The sequence below is a fragment of the Callithrix jacchus genome, chromosome 7 (genome assembly GCF_049354715.1).
Source record: "Callithrix jacchus isolate 240 chromosome 7, calJac240_pri, whole genome shotgun sequence".
Lineage (NCBI taxonomy): Eukaryota > Metazoa > Chordata > Mammalia > Primates > Cebidae > Callithrix > Callithrix jacchus.
In genome coordinates this window covers 11,661,171-11,681,167 of record NC_133508.1, presented here as the reverse complement: position 1 = coordinate 11,681,167, position 19,997 = coordinate 11,661,171, and the positions used below count along the sequence as shown (strand labels likewise).

Below are 19,997 nucleotides of genomic sequence, written 5' to 3'. Positions count from 1 at the left end.
GGTGATCCACTGCGCACAGTCTTGGCTGTTCATACAGCCCTGGGAGATGGAGATTCTTAATGTGTTCATCTCATAAAAGAGGAAAATTAAATGTTGGGTGATACTTGCTGTAAGTATCTTCTATGCACTGGCTGTGGGGTCCCCTAAATTCCTGTGTTGATAGCCAAACCCCAAAGGGATGGTATTAGGAGGTGGAGCCTTTGGGAGGCAACTGGGTCATGAGGATGGGGCCTGGTGATGAGATCAGTACCCTTCTAAGAGAAGACATGAGGGCCCTGGCTTCGTCCCTCTGTGATCTGTGCTGTGTGAGGACACAGTGAGCTGGTGGCCAGCTGCAGGCTGGAGGTCAGGATGTCAGGAGGCAGGTCCTCCCCAGAATCTGGATCTGCTGCCTGGATGGTGGGCTCCCAACCTGTGGCACTCAGGGACCAATGACCACTGCCTAAGCTACCCCGTGCCCTGCTGCCACAGCTGCCCAAGAAGGTGGCTGAGATGGAAGTGCTTCTGTGTTCCAGGGGGTTACTCAGTAATTCTTCCAGTGGCTGCGAGTGACTTCCCATAGGAGGGGCAGGGCTGCCATAAACAAATATGGGAATGGGAGGACAGGAGGCAAAGCTACTACAGAGGAAGGAAGCACAGCGGGTTCAGAGGTGCTGGCTGTGGAGGAGGAGCTCGTTTTAGGTGATGGAACCTCAGGAGGTCCTGGAGTCAGGAGGAAGAAGCCAGACCAGACCCGGCCGAGAGGAAAGAAGGTGTGGTTATTCTGTCAGTCCCTAAGACATCTTAGTAGACCTTGGAAGGCTGGAGAGCGCCTGAAAGCCCAGCCCTGAGCCCTGGCTCTGCTGAGGCCATTCCTTCTCCTCTGGCTTCAGGTGCGAAGCCGTCTGGCTGAGCTGTCCCTGAGCCTCACCAGGAAGGCTGGGGGAGCTGAGTGAGGAGTTTGGGCTTTTCTAGAAGATCAGTCTATAAACAGGCCCTATTTTGTGGCATCTGGGAGGAGCCAGGCGGTCTATAAAAACCTCCATAATTGTGGCTCATTTCCGCTTTCACTGTGTAGCATGCATTCGGTCATTAGTACGTTTTCCAGACCAACAGCAACAGTGTATTGAGCTAAATGCCACCTCCTGGGTAAAATGATCAATCTCTTTGACTTCTGCAGTAAACACGTTCCATCGGGGGGTCACTAATATGCTTTTATGACCTCACTGTCGGAGACGAGACCATTCCCAAGCTTGATAAACTATGCTTCAGAGCCTTGCTTTTAATTTTATTTTTTATGCAATCATGGGGGACTATAACCAATAAATTTAGCTCGATGCTTTCTCACTATTAACTAATTCTGAAGAAAGCCTCGGGGGTTCGTCAGGCACAAATCCTTTAAAGAATTTGTGCAGGATATTGGAAATGATATTCACCCTGGGACAGAGGTTTAAGCCCGAGCTGCTACTGTTTTCTTTGCCATTAGAGTTACAACTTGGCTAAATGTCATTTAGTCAAAATGCTGGATTCTGCAGGATTTGCAGATAGGCCTGATTATTTGTCTTTAATAAATTCATTGACTCACAGAAGAGGTATTAGATTATTTGTTTGAGGAAAGGATGTGTAAGTGGCACCAGACTGCTGATACGCAGTTTTTCATTAGGTCCGTGCAGGCTCAAAAGTGCTCAAATCCAAATTAAGCTCCAGAGCCCTTTTGGAAAACACTGTAACAGCTGTGAAATGGAAAGGGGAATTCAGACAAGAGCCTGGCGAGGGAGCTTATCTTAAATGGGCATCAGCTAAAGCCACATCTGTGGCACAAAACCACGGACCTGGCTATTTTCTTGTCAAGGAGGGAGCTTCTTAAAATTGTGCTTTAATACTTGCATTGTTTCTGAGGTTCCACTGCCTTAAAATCCCATTTGCAGAAGCAATTTCTTTCTGCCGTGTCACCCAGGCTGGAGTGCAGTGGCACAATCTCGGCTCACTGCAGCCTCGAGCTCCTGGGCTCGTGTGACTCTCCTGCCACCGTTTCATGAATAGCTGAAATGACAGGTGTCTGCCCTGATACCCAGAAAATGTTCTGATATTTCTCTAGATACAGAGTCTCACTATGTTGCCCAGGCTGGTCTTGAATTCCCGGGCTCAAGCAACCTTCCCTCCTCAGCCTTCCAAAGTGTTGGGATTACAGGCGTGAGCCACAGCGCCTGGCACCAAAAGCGATTTCTGGCTATTGTTTTCAACCACTGAGGACACCTATTGCCAAATGTTTATTTTCAAACCAAAGCTCAAATTTGAAAGCTGTCTTAAACTAACTGTGGGAATCATTTCTTGGTTGAATTTCACATGCATACGTCTATCTGGAGACCTTGGAGATAAAGGTAGAATCAATGACCTTATAGTCCTTTGTGATTCTCTTGTAATTACTATAAATCTTAGACCAATAACTCCCCCACCCCTCTACTGTCCCTTCTTCACTGGGATCTAATCTAAAACCAGGCTAGAACACGGAAAGATTTTTATGCAAAATCAGCAATAGTCAAATATCATTACAGATGGAATTCTCAATTCCAAAGCTTTCTCTCTCTCTCTCTCTCTCTCTCTCGACAATGTCACCCAGGCTGGAGTACACTGGAATGATCATGGCTCACTGCGGCCTCAACTCTCTGGCTCAGGTGATCCTACCACCTCAGCCTCCCGAGTAGCTGGGACTATAGGGGCATGTTAATTTTTTTATAGGCCCAGTTAATTTTTTTATTATTTTGCAGAGATGGATTTTGCCACATTGCCCAGGCTGGTCTTGAACTCCTAGGCTCAAGCCTTGGCCTCCCCAAATGCTGGGATTACAGACGTGAACCACTGCACCTAGTTCTTGTTCTATTACTTGTTTCAATCCATTTGTTTGTGTGCTGCTGGGGTGGGTGGGTATATTGGCTGGATACACTTATAATATCGGTAAAAGCTAGGGTGAAGCTCTGAGTTCAAGGGATGGGTTATGTATCAGAATGCCTTTTTATTACAGCAACACATGTTTATTCAGCACCCACCCATGGTTAATGTTAAATACCAGTGCCTGGAATTCAACAATAACCAGAACAGGGGACTATTTCTCCAGGTAACTCCTGTTCCAGGTGGAGGAGACACATGTGTATGATTCGCCAAGGGGTGAGAAGCTGCATGGAGAGCAGAAAAGCAAAGTCAATGAGGTAGGGATTCTCACAGCATGGTGGGGTATGGACGTCAACATCGGATGCTACGTCTGTGAGCCAGGCATGAAAGGCATGAAGAATCAGCCCGGGAAGAATTGGCTGAGCACACACATGAGCCACTGATGCCACTACACTGGATACCACAACATGGATGCTGTCTATACTGCATACCAAGACACTGATGCTGTCCACACTGGATGCCAAGATGTGGATACTGTCTACGCTGGATACCAAGATGTGGATACTGTCTACGCTGGATACCAAGATGTAGATACTGTCTACACTGGATACCAAGGCACTGTCTACACTGGATACCAAGATGTTGAAAGTGTTTACACTGGATACCAAGATGTGGATACTGTCTACACTGGATACCAGGACACTGATGCTGTCTACACTGGATTCCAAGATGTGGATACTGTCTACACTGGATACCAAGACACTGATGCTGTCTAGACTGGATACCAAGATGTGGATACTGTCTACACTGGATACCAAGACATCGATTCTATCTACACTGGATACCAAGATGTGGATACTGTCTACTCTGGATACCAAGGCACTGTCTACACTGGATACCAAGACATCGATGCTGTCCACACTTCCACACTGGATACTGAGACACTGATGCTGTCTACACTGGATACCAAGATGTGGATACTGTCTACATTGGATACCAAGACACTGATGCTGTCTACACTGGATACCAAGATGTGGATACTGTCTACACTGGATACCAAGATGTCGATGCTGTCTACACTGGATACCAAGACGTGGATTCTTTCTACACTGTATACCAAGACTTCAGTGCCATCTGCACTGGATACCAAGATGGGTGTTTCATGTTGGCCATTTAATCCTCAAAGCAACAAAATGAGGTCAGTATCATCATATCTATTTCATAGATGAGAAGCCTGAGGTCCAAAGAGTGGAAGCTATTTCCAAATAAATCCAGGTCGCATGACATGGAGAAGAGCTAGGATGTAAATTCAAGAGCATGTGATTCTGAAGCAGATTATTTGCCCTCCATGTTCTGCTCTTATTGCCAGACAACACCCTCTCAGGGGTCAGAGGTTTGCCATAAGCAGGGTGCGTGGACACTGGAATACCTGTTTGTCCCACAGGGAGGTGGAGCAGGGGCTCTTACGTGTTCCAGCGGGACTGTGTGCTGATCTCGTCAGGCCAGGGACACATCTGGAGTCTGTGCTGGGCTCACCTGGGTCTGCCACCAGCCTTTCACACAGCAGGAATCAACAAGGACTCGGTAAAGAGAACGGCCTCTGCCAAGCTGCTTACTTTAAAGTTCACCTGACACATTTGCACTCAGGGAGAGCGAGCGTGAAGACAGAAGACTACAGCTGATGAGGCTGCAGACTGAAAAGCTGCCAAGAGAGTTGATTCCAGCGCTCCTGCCACAGACACGCAGAACCGCAACTGTGGAAGGTGACGGGTATGTCGATTTGTTTGATGGTAGTGTTCATTTCACTATTTGTATGTATATCAAAACATCGTGTTGTACACCGTAGATATATACAATATCAGTAAATAATAAAAAAATTATTCTCTCCTCTGCGGGGATGATGGAGGCCAGTGGGAGAGCTCTGACTGACAGGACTGTTTAATGAACACAGGTGCAACAGAGACTGCCTGCCCCCTTTTCCCTCCTGCTTTCCCGAGGTGGAGCCAGATTCAGAGCTTACAGCCTGCTTGTGACAAGCATGCATTCTGGACATACGCACTATATACTGAACGTCTGTCTGCTTGTTACCATGCGGGCTGCTCTGTGCTTGGGAAAATGAAGGTTGGAGTGATTCCTATGGCAATGCCATCCCGTTTCATGCCTGAATAAGGACTAGAAAGGAAACATTTTCCTGGAGCTGGGTGCGCGAATGTCACCCAAAATGCAGCTCCCCGCCGAGGCCTTGTGCACACGTCTGACTGATGCAGCAGGCACGGGGGAAAATGAGGTAAAGCATGAGAAGCATCTGTAAAGTGGCACAGAAAGGCTGCAAATGGCCTCACTTGAAGCGTTTATATTTTAAAGGTCTCAGGCAAGGATAGTGCGTGGGAAGTTTGCTGGGGAGCTTAGAGTTCTAAGACGCGAGTCTTAGAACATTCTAGACGTGAGTGTCTGACTCAGCCTCCACAACTGGGTTTTAGGAGTCATTCTTCATCTGAAGTAGCAGAAAAGAGCTGGCTTTCCCCCACACCGGCTAGTCCTTTCCCGGTTTTCATCTAAGGACTTGGTGCCGGAGGAACATTTGATTCCAGCGGTCCTGGCGCCAGGCCGCCTGCTCACTGGAGGGAGGATTTCCATTAGAAAATTTCAAACTCAAAATTTGAGGCAGCTGCACCGAGTGTGTGAGAGATAATGTCAGTCAGATGCGGCCCCTGGAAGTAACTCTTGCGTTGTGCCTTCCTTTATTGGAAAAGGGCACTACCATTTGTGCTTAGATGGTGAATTGGACAGGAAGCGATTATAATTCATTTTTTTCTCCTTCAGATCATTTAGGCCAATTAATACCCCAAAACACATTTTTCTTGTCCTTCTTTATATTTTCACTAAAAGCCAAGCAAGGTAGAGACATCCTGGAATGCTGTAATCTCTGGGGAAAAGCAATTATAGAAACCGGTGTTATCAGGAAAAAAGCTCTAGTAGGCAGTAAGCCTAGAATTCCACTTGGAGGTTTAGTGAATCAGCTCTTGATAGGGCTGGGAAAGGATGGGGAAACTGGCTTTCTTTCCTATATTGGAATTTAAGTTCTTAAATTTCTTCTTTCCTTTTCTTATTTTCCTGGTCTGCCCCCACCAACGTCCACCAGGTAAATTTGCTAACGCCATATGTCTTGTCTCAATAACGAGCATTTTGTCAGGATAGTTGTACATGCAGCTTTCTGGGTGAGCTTCCAAAGGTGGGGCGGACCCAGCGACTGTGAGAGCCCATTTTCATGAAGAATCCTGAACACAGCACCCCCAGGAGTTTGTTTTCAGGTGTATGATCGGCTAGCCAGGAAGTTACTTAATTTTACTGGTCTCTGCTTCCTCACGTGAATCACCAGGACAGTCGCTCGCTGAGGAAGGGGGTTGCCATGCCACCCTTTCTCCGTAGCTCAGGCCGGAAGCACAGGACAGGGAGGGAGGCTTTCCATTAGAAAATCTGTGCATAGCAGGTGCTCACTAAATATTTCTTGAGTGAATGAAAGGGGTTAAAATTCACATCCCTATTCATCCCAAGTCACTCTGAAATAGGCTTTTTTAGAGGGAAGGTAAGAATAACTCAAGAATAGAAAGACAGATGAAACAAAACAGGCACTGTTTTTTTTTTGTACAGTCAGAGTGGTGGATACGAAACTCCCCGATCAGATCAGAAGGTGGTGTGTTGGCCGCACAAGCTTTGGCCTCAGCCCTCTAAGTAGAAGCAGGGAAGTCAGACAAGGTGAGCTCACAAAGTTGGTCTGCTCAGCCACGTTCTTACTCCAGACCCCCCTGAATCACCTGCTCAATTCCCACACAAGTGATGATTTCTAGAGTTTCCAGGTGAGTGCTCCCAATTTCACTTCACATCTGTATCTGTTCGCCTGCTTCATCTGTGGACACATAGCCTGTGAAGATGAAGCTCTGCACATCCTAGCTCCTGGAGACAAAAAACACCCCTGGACCTCCCTGAGGGGTGCCGGATGGAGCCTTCCACGTAACATCCACACATGGTATGGTCATATGCATGCATTTGTGTAACATCTGAACATGGTGTGGTCATATGTATTCTGTGTAACATCTGCACGTGGTGTGGTCATATGCATGTATTCCATGTAACATCTGTACATGGTGTGGTCATATGCATGTATTCTGTGTAACATCTGAACATGGAGTGGTCATATGCATGTATTCTGTGTAATGTCTGAACATGGTGTGGTCATATGCATGCATTCCGTGTAGTGTCTGCATGTGGTATTGCCATATGCATGCATTCTGGGTGACATCTGCAGGTGGTGTCATATGCAGGCATCGTAGGGTCCTACTTTTGTGTCTGAGGAGCTCCCTGGAGGACCCCACAGCTGGGCCAGCAGAGAACCATCACCCCCGGGTCCCTGCTGCGGTCCAGGTGATGTGGAATGGAGGTGTGGTGCACTCTGTCAGCTCAGGGCCCTGCCTTTGGGTCCGTTTGACTTCTCTGTTGCTGTGATGTGCATATTATCAGAACAGGAAAAAGTCGTGCCACTCAGGATTTGTGACTGGCCGCAGCACAGTTAGCAAAACCACTGGCCTGAGGATTTTTTACCCTGCAGGGATTTTGTAACTCTTACCTCACTCTGATACCTTGAAACAGTAACCATAGAGTATCCAAATAGTTGCCATGTAGGCTGCCTTCTGCCAACTGGAAATGTTTTTTCAGAAGCTCACACACCCTGGACGAATCCTTTCCTCTAGAATGAATCCCTGGCTGTCTTTACCCAGGAATTCCACTTCAGAAGAGGCTCCACAGAGCACTTGGAGAAAGCTCGCATTGGCATCTGTGCTAGTGATTTTCATAAACCAAAATGTTTACATAGAATAAATATGCAACAAAAACTAAATTAAGTGTATCCACACACAGGCGCAAATGCAGTTTTAACCTGGTAGCACATTTGCTTAGAGACTTTCATATAACATATTGTTAGGTTAAAAATCCAGTTTCTGACTGAACTTCATGCATCACATGGCCCTGTTTTTGTAATAAAACCTCATACATATTTAGTTTATAAATAAATGAAGAAATATACACATATATGTATGTGTATAAAAATATATCTGAAAGGACACAAACCAAAATTGTAAAAGCACTTATATCTGGCTGGTGGGGTTATGAGTGATGGAGTGACTTTTCACTTTCATTTTTAATATCTGTCTGAACTCTCTAGACTTTCACCATCGCCATACTTATATTTCTTAAAACACACAAATGAAAAGCTAAACTTAGGGAAGAAAGAACAATGGGTCAGACTTTCCCATCTGACATCTGGTGATAATTACATCGTCATTCAGGCTGATTAATTAATGTAGGGAGCATTTGCTAATCACTAAACTTGCACCTACTTTTTGACATTTTAATACAAAGTGGTAAGAACCACATTGCTTAGTGTGTCTGCTGTTTGGCCCAAATGGCTAGACTGAAAAACTGAGTTAATGTCATTCTGCATGCATTTTTGGCTAATATATATCACTCCCTATGAGAAGAAAATTATGGAAAAATTACTTCACTCAATTTCTGAGTGGGGACACTGAGGTTTCTCAGAGAAGGATACCATTTTCTACACAGTGTTGATATCAAATGATTTTTGAATATTTACTACATACACAGATAGCATTAAGATGCAAGCTTTTCAGACAGTTACTTGACTATTTCCATTTCTGAGAATAAGACCTTGATTTACACCAAAATGTTTAATTTGACAGAATACATTTTGGAAACGTCAAATGGGTTAGTCTAGGTCTAGCCGCCCATCATCCTGAGGTTTTATTCTTTGAGTTCAGGACCGCCCCTTGGAATAGACCCCAAGACTGCCCCTCAGGGACTCGGAATTAACATTCCCATGTGCTCAGCAAGTACGGGGGGGTTGGGTGAGGTGGCGTATAAACCCCACAATAATCATAGAAACTGTGTGTTTAGAAGCTGCCTCAAGTTCTTTTTATGATGGCATGGCACTATTCCCCCCACCATACAGGAGTTGGGTCCCAGGTGTCCCGGGTGACAATGGAATGTAGTGGCTAAAAGCAAGTCTTTGAAGTCCAACGGACTCAGGTGTGAATTCTGACTCAGCTCCTAAGCACCTGCACAGTCCTGGATATTTAAGACCTCTCTGTAAATCTCAGTCTTTTATAAACATATTCCCTATATAAACCAAAAATAACATTCTCAGGCCCCCTCAAGCTTCTGAATGGACTTCCTCCCCAGCCAGCACTCTTTTGAAATAACCTGAGAGACTGTTTCAGGCCACGATGGGAAGTGGGGGTTGGACATGCCTCATGATACCTCTCTGCATTAACATCAACACAGACCTTATGTCTGATAAGAAACATTTATGACCTATTCTCTCTGAAGCCTGTTACCTGGAGGCTTCAACTGCATGATAAAACTTTGGTCTCCGCAACATCTTATCACAACCCAGACATTCCTTTCTATTGATTCCAGGACTTTGGATAAACTCTACCAATTATCAACCAGAAAATATTTGAATCTATCTAGAAGCTGGAAGTGCACCCCATCCCCATCACCACCCTCTTCCCCTACCCCCAGGCCCTTCCCTGCTTCAAGTTCTCCCACTTTTCTGGACTGAACCAATGTACTTTTTAAATGTATTTGATTGAAGTCTCACACCTCCCTAAAATATATGTAGGATACAGTAAATTCCTCTTCAAAGCTTAGCCTGTTAACTTCCTTTAAAATTCAAGAGGGGAAAATTGTTAAGTATAATGAGTTTTGAGTTCCTTTTCAAAGAAGCAATATGTCAGTATGTTCAGCTTCCCTGTTCTTTGTTCTCCATTTTAAAGTTTAACTTCCTCGTTCTTTATGCCCTCTTGCCCTGAGTGTCAGTAAACAACCCCTTCTAGCCTTTATACGCACATACTTAGAGTCCTTAGTCATCGTCAGTCACCTGCTCTGTAACCGTCTTTCCCACGGAAACTGCTCACCCCACCACTCTGGCTCATATCCCTGCTCTTCAAAATAGCCAGTCGGAATTAGCTTAGACTGTGTGGTCCAACCCCAGACAATAGGGGAACAGTAGGGACTAGCTGCATTAAGGATAAAATCCCCTTCCCCTCCCTTGTCCAATGTGCTCTCACCATTGCTCCATCTGCAAGATGCACCCTTCTATAGATGTAAATTGCCTTGCTATGAAAACTTTTGCCTGAGTGCTATTTTCACTTCGCGGCACCGAGCATTTTACTCCTAACGTATATAAAACCAAGCTGTGCTCCAACCACCTTGGAAACACATTCTCAGGATCTCCTGAGGGCTGTGCCAGGGGCCATGGTCACCCATGTTCGGCTCAGAATAAATCTCTTCAAAAGATGTTAGAGTTTGACTCTTTTCATTGACACTTAGTTAAAAATGTCTAACCCATGAGATTGTTGAGAAAAATGAAAGGAATTTGACAACCACACAATTGTCTGGCGTGAGATAAACATTCATTGAATAATAATTATCATCATCATTTCAGTGTTGAGCTGCTGCCTTTGTGATATTGTCAGAGTTGCTTGGTAAGACACACAGGTACCTCTCAGTTCTCAGAGAGCCTCACATTTGAAGTAGCTGCTAGTAACAGAGGTTGTCTTTGTACAACCAGACAGACAGGGATCAGAGACAACTGATCTCTATCCTCAGAAACTACAAGAATCTAAGAGAGAAAGTCATAGGACACTGCCTCTAAGAGGGGAGGCAGATGGCAGGAAAATTCGCTGTGGGGTGTCTGATGCCTAGGAGTCAGAGAGCAGTAGAATCAAGGGTGGCTGAAGGCCTTCCCTGTAAACCAGAAACCAGTGCCTCCAGCTAGACAGGGGGTAAACCTGGGCTCTCAGGAGTGTCCAGGCCAGGCGCCTCCTCCTCTCTGTGATGGGGACATCTCCACTTCTGCATTCTTGTCCGCTCCTTCTGTCACTTAGTGTGTGGTCCAGCATGTGCTAGGGACTCTGATATACACGTGCTGACCCTACATATGTCCCTTTTCTCAGCAATCATTTTTCTTCCTCTGCCCTCTGATACATTAGTTATTAAACCAGTGTATCATAGCCCTATTTTCAGGAGTCTCTAAAGACTGTTTCAGTTCTACTCCTCGGAACACTTCCGAGGTCCTCGGAGGACGGCATGCCTGCAGCTCGGCCAGGACCCTTTGTGCTGGCTCCAAACTCACCAAAGCTCCTAAGCAGATGCCTCGTCCTTGCTGCTCTGGTCTGCATGGCAGTAGTGACTCTGCTCTCTCACAAGCATAAGGATCACCATGTTATTGCTTCTAAAGCCCTTAAGCTCTTTCAGGTGTGTTTCAAATGGTTATCTCCTCACGCCAGCCAGACAGACGAGAGTCAGCTGCTTGGTGACATCCTCTTGTTAGAAGAGCACCACTAACGTTTCTACCAGCAAATCCATAACTCGCACCACAAATCCAGAATTGGCAACAGCTATTCCTTAGTTTTAGGTTTTATGTTTCTTCACAGAGAAATAAGTATGGCAAATATCTAGGAATTTCTGTTTAATCTGATGACAAATTAATTAGCAATGATAAGCAATGGTTATCTGCTTAGATATGTAACGTAGGCATTGAAAGGAATATTTTATCATAATATGAGAACCACGGTTTCGCGTAAGCACAAAGAGGACATAGTCTTCACCCCACTGTGCTACAGATCAGGAAGTTAGAGGTGGCACGGTTAAGGGGTCAAGTTACACGCACATCATGCAGCCCTGAGCTAGGGAAACCAGAAACACCGTCCCTAGGCTTAACGGCCTGTTCCACCTGCTCAGGTTAGATTTGTTTTAAGAACCTGCGGGAGGCTCCATCAGGAACAGCACCTCAGTCTCATTCATCTCTATCATGAGGTTCTGCATTTTGACCATGAGCCTGTTCCAACATTTCAGATTCTCCACTTATCATTAAAATAACTTTATTCCAACCTTGCAATCAGAAACAAGCAACGATTTTGAGTATCACTGAAATAAAATCAAAATGTTTTACCTTGAGGTTTCATTCTCTTTAAAATCTAGTCAGATGCTATATATCCTGCTTTCATCGTATCAGCACGAATCTTGAATATTTCATTTTCGAATCTGTCATCCTTTTATCTCCTATTTTATAAATGCTCTGTTCTATATAAATGGCCTGCATCTTATAAGCAGCATTGAATAGTTCGTTTCTTTTTCTAATCAACATGATTCGTCTACTCGACATCCATCCATCCACCCACCCACCCACCCACTCCGCTCATTCACCTATTCATTTTTTAATTAAGCATTTCATTTATTTATTCCACACTATGTTCCAGACAGTGTCCTGGGGACATGAAGATAGACGACAGACAGACAGATAGACAGATAGATGGATTAGACAGATAGAGAGAATAGGTGGTAGGTAGATAAATCATGGTCTCTTAGGTACAAAAAAATTCTGTAGCCGAGTCTGAGATGTACCAGCTTCTTATAATACAATGAATTATTTGGTGCCATCAAGCAAAAACAGGGTCAGGGATTTATGACTATTAAGCACTCAAGCCTAGCAGATATTTGGATGCATATGTAATCACCAAATATGGGTCCCACTAATTCAATCGCCATTCACGCCTAACATGTCCAATATTCAGTAGGAAAGATATAAAAGAAAATAATTAGACTTCCTTCATATCGCTTTTGTCCACCAGCATGCATCCATTTTTGTGGTCTTCGGGGCAATTTTCAGAACCATTGGCATCACAAGTTTCTCCAACCAGACTGGATAATGGGTCATTCAGTAAGAAGCACTTATCCTGATCCCAAAGTCCAAAAGCTTCACAGCAACGGCCCTAATGAAAAATTTAATATCTCCCACTTCTTCCTTCTATTGCATTTTTGTTTGTTTTTCATGGGAATCTATTTCTGAGTGTTTGCTATAGGCAGACGCTCTCCTCATCTCCACCTGTGATTACGAGAACAGTGTAGCCTGGTGGCTTCCCAGGGGGAGGTGGTGGGCCGGGTCAGAGTCCACATGCATGTGCCCATGTGTGTGGCGTACATATGCCGCGGGGCTCCAGGAACTGCTGGCGATCACAGCGAGCGGCGACACTAAGGCCTGTAATTCTATCTTTAAAATAATTTTTCCAGCCTAGAACTTGCAGTCTAGCTGGAATGCAATATACAGAAAATAGTCAGGATAGCCAAATCTATGTCTGAGCCTCCAGATTTAAAGATAATTTGTATCCACAAATACATACTGCTATGTCTTTACCTTTCCATTTTCACAGCGAGCTGCCAATTTAAGTAAGCCTCCTTGCTTTAGTTAAGGGCTTTAGTAATAAAATAATAATAACTTCACAAACAAAAAGAGATTCTATAAATCCTGAGTTTCACACCAGGAAACCACCTCAGAAAACACTTTTGTACTAATAGCTATAAAAAAAAAGTCAGAAAGCTGACTTAAATAATTTCTCTCCTTTGTGTCTATTTTGGGAAAGGGGCATTTCTGCTTCTCCTTTTAACACATGTATGTGAGGTTACAAGCAGGTGTCTTTCCTGGAAAACTGGAAATAAACATAATCAAAACTGCTGTGTAAAATGATCAAATGCTGATACAATTATTATCTTCAGAAATCTCATAATTTCATCTGGGGGAGAGGAGCTGGAATCTAAAATCTGAAAATATTTATTTCACTTAACAACAATCCTTTTTACTCAACGTTCTTCTCCAGTTTGTTCTTTACTGAGACATTCACGTCTCTGTTTCTCGTGGTCTCTCTTCCCCTCAGCTGTGCAGTTCTGAGACCATCTCAGGGGTCTTTCAGTTCAAAGTACGTCAGCAGCCTGAACCTGGTGGTCCACATTTTCCCATCAGCTCTGTGGGATGCATGTGTGTCCAGCTACCTCAGAGGGGTTGTATGTGCATCTGAGAAGATGCCTGCCATTTGCACAGAGCTAGCTGAGGCAGCGGGCGTGTGTGAGTGTGCATGTGTGTGTGTGCACATGTATGGGTGAGCATGTGTGTGTATGCTCTTGTGTGTGCATGTGTGTGAGCATGTATGGGTGTATGCATACATGTATGCTCTTGTGTTTATGTGCACGTGGGTACATATGCATGTGTGTGTTTATGTATATGTATGTATGAGCATGTATGGGTGTGTGCATGTTTTTATGCTCTTGTGTGTTTATGTGTGTGTATGTGCATGTGTATGTGTGTATGCTCATGTGCATGTGTTTACATGCACGTATATGCATGTGTGTGTATCAGCATGTATGGGTGTGTGGTATGCTCACGTGTGTGTTTATGTGTATGTGCATGTTTGTATGCTCATGTGCATCTGTGTGTGAGCATGTATGGGTGTGTGCTTGCATGTATGCTCTTGTGTGTATGTGTATGAGCATGTATGGGTGTGTGCATGTGTGTATGAGCATGTGTGCACATGTGTGCATGTTTATGTGCGTGTATGTGCATGTGTGTCTGTGTGTGTGCGTGTATGGGTGTGTGTGCATGTGCATGTTCATGTGCGTGTATTCGTGCACATGCTTGTGTGTGTGCACACCCGTATGTATGCATGTTGAGGGGCTACTGCTCAGGAAGCCAGAGCCAGGGAAGGTCCTGGGTAGAGACAGCTTTTTAGGGGAAAACCTTGTTCTAAGGCAGCAGGGCAGTCTCGCACCTGTGCAGCTGTTCCTGGGATCCGGAAAGGACACAGATGGGAAGTTGGAGAGCTGGCCTGGGGCAGGTGGGGCAGGTGGGGCCGGCGTTAATGAGCATGGCTGGAACTCCATCCCTTGCCTGGCAGAGGAGACCAGGAGCTGTCCACTGTCTCCTAAGTAATGGCACAGACAGTGCTATGGTTTGAGGCTTCTCCCCTCCAAATCTCATGTTGAAATGTGATCCCCAGTGTTGGAGGTGGGGCCTGGTGAGAGATGTTGGGGTCATGGGGGGGGACCCATCATGAGTTTCTTGGTACCGTCCTTCTGGTCATGAGTGAGTTCTTGCTCTGTGCCTTACAGTGACAGCTGATTGTTAGGAAGAGCCTGGCCCTTCCCACTGCCTCTCCCACATGATCTCTGCACAGGCAGCTTCCCCTCAGCCATGACTGAAGCTTCCTGAGGCCTCACCAGGTGCAGATGCTGGCGCCATGCTTCCTGTACAGCCTGCAGAGCCATGGCTGAGCAAACCCTTCTCCTTCATAAATCTCCCAGCCTTGGGAGTTCCTTTCTAGCAGCACACACGGACTGAGCTGGGTGACACGAAGCAGCTGTTCCCGCCTCCTCCTGCACGTGGTGCGTGGAGGGTCATGAGCGGGCACAGGCAACCACCCCGCTGTTCACATCATCAGCCTGCAGTTCCTGCAGGTGAGTCCTGGCACAGACACATCCCCTGCATCTTCATTTGCATTTGTTTATAATTACGTGAAATATAGAAAATAACTTATTTGTGCACAGCTCTGAATTCCAAAGAAAACCTACTCCAGCTTTTTGGAAGCTTCCACATTTGGGGATGATATTAACCAAATGACCACAGAAGAGAGAGGCACCGTCCTCCTTTTTCACCCAGAAACTGGTCAGGAGCCTGAGGAGTGACAAAGGGAAAAAATTCCTACAGCAACATCACTCCCCACTTTCCTCAGTTCAAAAATACAGTGCTGGGCTGGGCACAGTGGCTCACCTCTGTAACCCTAGCACTTTGGGAGGCTGAGGTGGGCAGATCATGAGGTCAGGAGTTCAAGACCACCCTGGCCAACATGATGAAACCTCGTCTCTACTATAAATACAAAAATTAGCTGGGCATGGTGGTGAGTGTCTGTAGCCCCAGCTACTCAGGAGGCTGAGGCAGGAGAATTGCTTGAACCTGGGAGGACGAGGTTGCAGTGAGCTGAGATCACACCACTGCACTCCAGCCTTGTGACAGAGCGAGATTTTGCCTCAAAAAAAGAAGAAAAAATACAGTGCTCATCACAGAATCTCACTTCCAATTCTTCATGGAGACCTACTTCTTGTGCTTACGGCAACCTCACTTATGATATGACTCTGCTAGTATTTTAAATACGTGTCTAAATTCCCTTAGAAAGACATTCGCATTCCTTCGTAGATCAGTGGTTTTGAGGCAGTTTTCTTTCCTAGTGTCTAGGATTGTGTTTTGATGATTTTACGGGGTTTGCTTATAGTGGCAACTTAGCAAGCTGCCTGACGGTATTGAAAAACGTCTTCCTTCTTGATTTTCATTTTAAATCAAACAAACACAATAATCCACAAAACCCAAATTAAAGTCAATGCGCTTAACACATCTGGCAAGAAGGATGCTATTTCCATTGTGAAAAGATTTGATATACATAACAGGATCTTTAGAAAGTTAAAAATATAATATTGTGTGATGCTATTTGGTTTGCTAAGATGGGGTAAGATAGTTTATTAGAATAATTTCCCTCAGTTTTTTCACACATCCCATCAGAGGAGCAGGAGAACGCAGCAGGAGATATTGAAGGGGTATTGGCAAGAACATCGGATGGATGACGGGGAGGAGAGTGGGCCAGCTGCGTGGTCAGAAGAGGATGAGGGATGGGTCTTTGCTCTCACTAACATTCACAAATCTATCATTCTGGATGCACAAATTAAAATTATTCACTAAGCAAGAATGCCGTTGAACTATACCTTATAAAATTCCTGCAGTCACAGAAAAATGCCAGGCTGATATATCTGTGCAGTGAGAGACTATAACCCTGCTACCATTGATAACAGCCCCACACTTTATGGACTCTACTCTCGGACCTGGCTGTGAATAACCTGAATGCAGGCACAGCCTCTCGCCAAGCTCCTGCCCGTGGCTGTGGGATATGTTCTCGCCAGTGACTGCATCTTTGCCAACACACCTGCGTTTACTGCACTGAAGCTACTGTGTGCTACAGCTACTCTGTACCTCCCATGAGCACCCGTGTTCACCTCCGCCCAGAGTTTTAAAGCGACATATCAAATACTGTTCCTCCATTTCTTGTTCCTTTCAAGCTGCACTGGAATCGATGCTTGGAACGCCTGGTGGCATTTCATATTTATGTGACTGATTCGATAGGCAGTGCAGATGAATCTATGAGCAGTCACTTATGGAGTCCCTGCTGTATGTGAGGCTCTTGGGAAGGACTTACGGACATGCCAAAGTACTGGTGATTATAATGGTGTGAAGAGCACATGTTTACTTCCGTTTTATAGAGGTAACCCATGGTACAGAATCTCACGTGACTCAAAAAAAAAAAGTCTCAAAAAAGTAGTGGTCTAGAATCCCAGCTTTCTCCCTCACAGAACACATGTGGTCATGCCCCCTGTCCAATTCCCAACCCCACTGCGGTTTCCTCCAGCATTCAGTGAATTTTCTGTGTGTTGTTTTCAAAAAAAATACCATCTAGTATTGTAGGCTAGAAACTTACATCAAATGCTTTCATGCCTGTGATCTGAATCAGAGCAAAATATCCCTGGGCACTGTCCCCAAAGAGTTAATTATGGGGCCCCCACTGCGCGCAGTCTGCAGGCGTTTTTCTGTATCGGCAGGCACCATTCCCTGAAGACAGACAGTCCTGTGATGCTTTCTTGATGTTGCTTTCTCCCTCCAAGTCAAAATGTCTATCTCTAATTCCTATACCAATTTTCTTTCTTTTAAGAAACCAACAAAACTAGTATCAAAAACAGCTCTTCACCCTCATCTTCCGAAAGCATGGGAACCAACTCTCTGCCATGATTTCCTGTTCGGACCTTGATGATTGTCGGCTGTTGATGGGCCTTTGGTATGGGCTCCTGTTTGCGGACTCTCAGTGGTCCGTCCTCCTGTCCATCTGCTGTGTGCCTGTAGCTGGGAAATTCACCCCCTGGTTGACCAGGGGAAGGTGCAATCCCCTGTGGAATTGGGAAGTGGCCCCCAGGGCTCAGGTGTTGCGTGCTGCCCCCAGCACGTGGTATGGCAGCTGTCCACTGCATGCAGGGCCACTGAGATGCCAAGAGGTCATCACCGGCCTCTTCTCATCTCAGTGCCAGCCATGATCAAGAATGAAATGTTTCTTCAGGGGAAGTGACCACTGCTAATGGAGCCAGGCCTCTTCTCTCAGTTGGTCAATAGCACCTTCACTCTAGGCAGTTGGGGGCACAGGCAGGAGCCTGAACGTGCAGGTGCGCCCAGGCCAGAGAATGGGGGATTCTCCAGGAACTTAAATCTTGATAATGAGATTTACTTCTCCACCCCTGAGGCTGCCCCAGGAGCCCTGCCTCACCTGTGGGCACCCAGTGGGGTCTGTAATGAGCCTGCTCTGAAATGAATGGAGAAACCGCATCCTGTGTGTCACCCCAGGGGAAGGGCAGGGCAGGGGCGGCCTCCACCCTCCTCAACCAAACTCTCATTAGATGTTCCTGCTTGGTCCTGGAGAGCAATGAGCCAGTCAATTACTGTCTCTAGTGTAAATATCACCTTTCAATCACCAACCTGCGAGCTGTACCTCCAGCATCGCCTCCTGTGAGTGCCGCTGGGAATGCAGGGCCATGCTGCAACCACTGTGGGGCTGTTCAGGGCCTCAAGGTCACGCCAGTTCCTGACTCCGGGGTGCCTCCCACAGGTGAGCAGTGGGTTCTTGCCTTTGCCACAAGAGACGCTGCCCTCAGCAATACCAAGATGAGTAATGATGTCTGAGCATGGTATTTCCAAAACTACGTCCTAAAGGACACTACAGTTAGAGATTTAAAAGGAGTTTAGGAAAGACCTCATGCACATAACATTTCCTCCCTGAGTAACATCAGTGTGTGAAATGCCCAGCAAGTCCTGTGCCTAAGAGAAGCATCTGTCCTCTGCCTCCGTCAGGATATGGGACCCTCGTGGCTCCAAGGAAGGCCAATCTGTGTCTGCCACACACGCATTCTGAGAAGAGATTTTTAACACAATCGTTTATGAGTATTTTTGTAAATAACTTTCTGATTACCAAAACCATGACTACAGGATTTTAATTATCTGATGGATACACAGGAAGAAGAGACTGAGTTTTGATGACTTTGATGGGAGAGAGAGAAGGAAAGAGACTGATTTAGTTTCTAAGGGGACAGACACTAGGGTTAAGAAGGATTAGAAGACAATTTCCCTGCACTGAAATCTCTTTTTTTTTTTTTTGAGATGGAATTTTGCTCTGTTGCCCAAGCTGGAGTGCAGTGGCATGATCTCGGCTCACTGCAACCTCCGCCTCCCAGGTTCAAGTGATTCTCCTGCCTCAGATTCCTGAGCATCTGGGATTACAGGTGTCCGTCGCATGCCTGGCTAATTTTTGTATTTTTAGTTTCACCATGTTGACCAGGATGGTCTCGAACTCCTGACCTCAGGTGATCTGCCCGCCTCGGCCTCCCAAAGTGCTGGGATCACAGGCGTGAGCCACCATGTGTGGCCTCCTGCCCTGAAATCTAAAGGCCAGAACAACCCAGAGGCTTTCTGCATTTCCACGTTTGCGTTCCAATGTCCATTCCTGGCTGAGCAGTACACGTTTTTGCTTCCTCCTCCTGCTGCTTCCTTCCCAGATGCTCCTGAAGCTACCTCCTCAGCAGATGAGCTCCGTGTTAGTTGGCAGAGCTGATGGCATTCCCCATTTTACCACGTGGCCTCATTTCCGGATGCTGCTACCAATGCCCGTGTCCAGGCTCCCTGCCCAAGTGTCAGCCCCATCACTGAGAGGGAAGTGGCTGAAGAGGTATCCACATCTGGAAAGACTGACAGAGCCAGCACCAGGTATCACCCCGCAGGTCACGTCTCCCCAGCCCGGGGGGCCCAAACAGGATTTTGCTAACAGGCGACACCCTCTGGCTCCTGCTCTCATCCATGGTGGCGAGGGGGGTTCCCATGGTCGCGCGTGCTGGGATTCTGTTGACGCAGACCTCAGCTCTTCTTTCCTCCCATTGATCAAGTATGAGAAGTCCTGGAGAATCCATCGCAGCTGCTCACAAAATCTTCAGGCCAGAGTCAGTGTGATTCACAGAGAAATGAAATGAGCATTCGGCCAAACCTCCATGCCGGCGCAGCTAAGTTCTTGGTAAACACAATATTCCGAGGAGATACTGAGCTCTGCTTCCTCAGATTAAATGTATCTCGTTCTTAGATTTGCTTGGGCACT

The 19,997-nt window shown here is 46.0% G+C and overlaps 2 protein-coding genes across 2 annotated transcripts in view; both read right to left on the bottom strand.

The window, feature by feature from the left end:
- Positions 1-19,997, bottom strand: part of ADARB2 (adenosine deaminase RNA specific B2 (inactive)) — a 468,076-nt gene that overhangs the window by 267,655 nt on the left and 180,424 nt on the right. The window lies entirely within an intron of this gene.
- Positions 2,920-18,392, bottom strand: LOC144577111 (uncharacterized). Its single transcript, XM_078332903.1, has 4 exons — positions 18,335-18,392; positions 17,559-17,726; positions 3,814-4,047; positions 2,920-3,754 (listed from the first exon to the last, which is right to left on the bottom strand). Exons 1-4 carry the CDS (start codon positions 18,390-18,392, stop codon positions 3,060-3,062), a joined length of 1,155 nt encoding a protein of 384 aa, XP_078189029.1. The 3' UTR covers positions 2,920-3,059.

Coding starts and splice junctions, on each gene's coding strand:
- LOC144577111 (XM_078332903.1), bottom strand. CDS start 18,392: ATGGCCCTGCATTCCCAGCGGCACTCACAGGAGGCGATGCTGGAGGTA. Junction 17,727..18,334: donor GCTGGAGGTACAGCTCGCAG/GTTGGTGATTGA, acceptor CTGGTCAACCAG/GGGGTGAATTTCCCAGCTAC. Junction 4,048..17,558: donor CATGCTTTCGGAAGATGAGG/GTGAAGAGCTGT, acceptor TGTTGCTTTGAG/GATTAAATGGCCAACATGAA.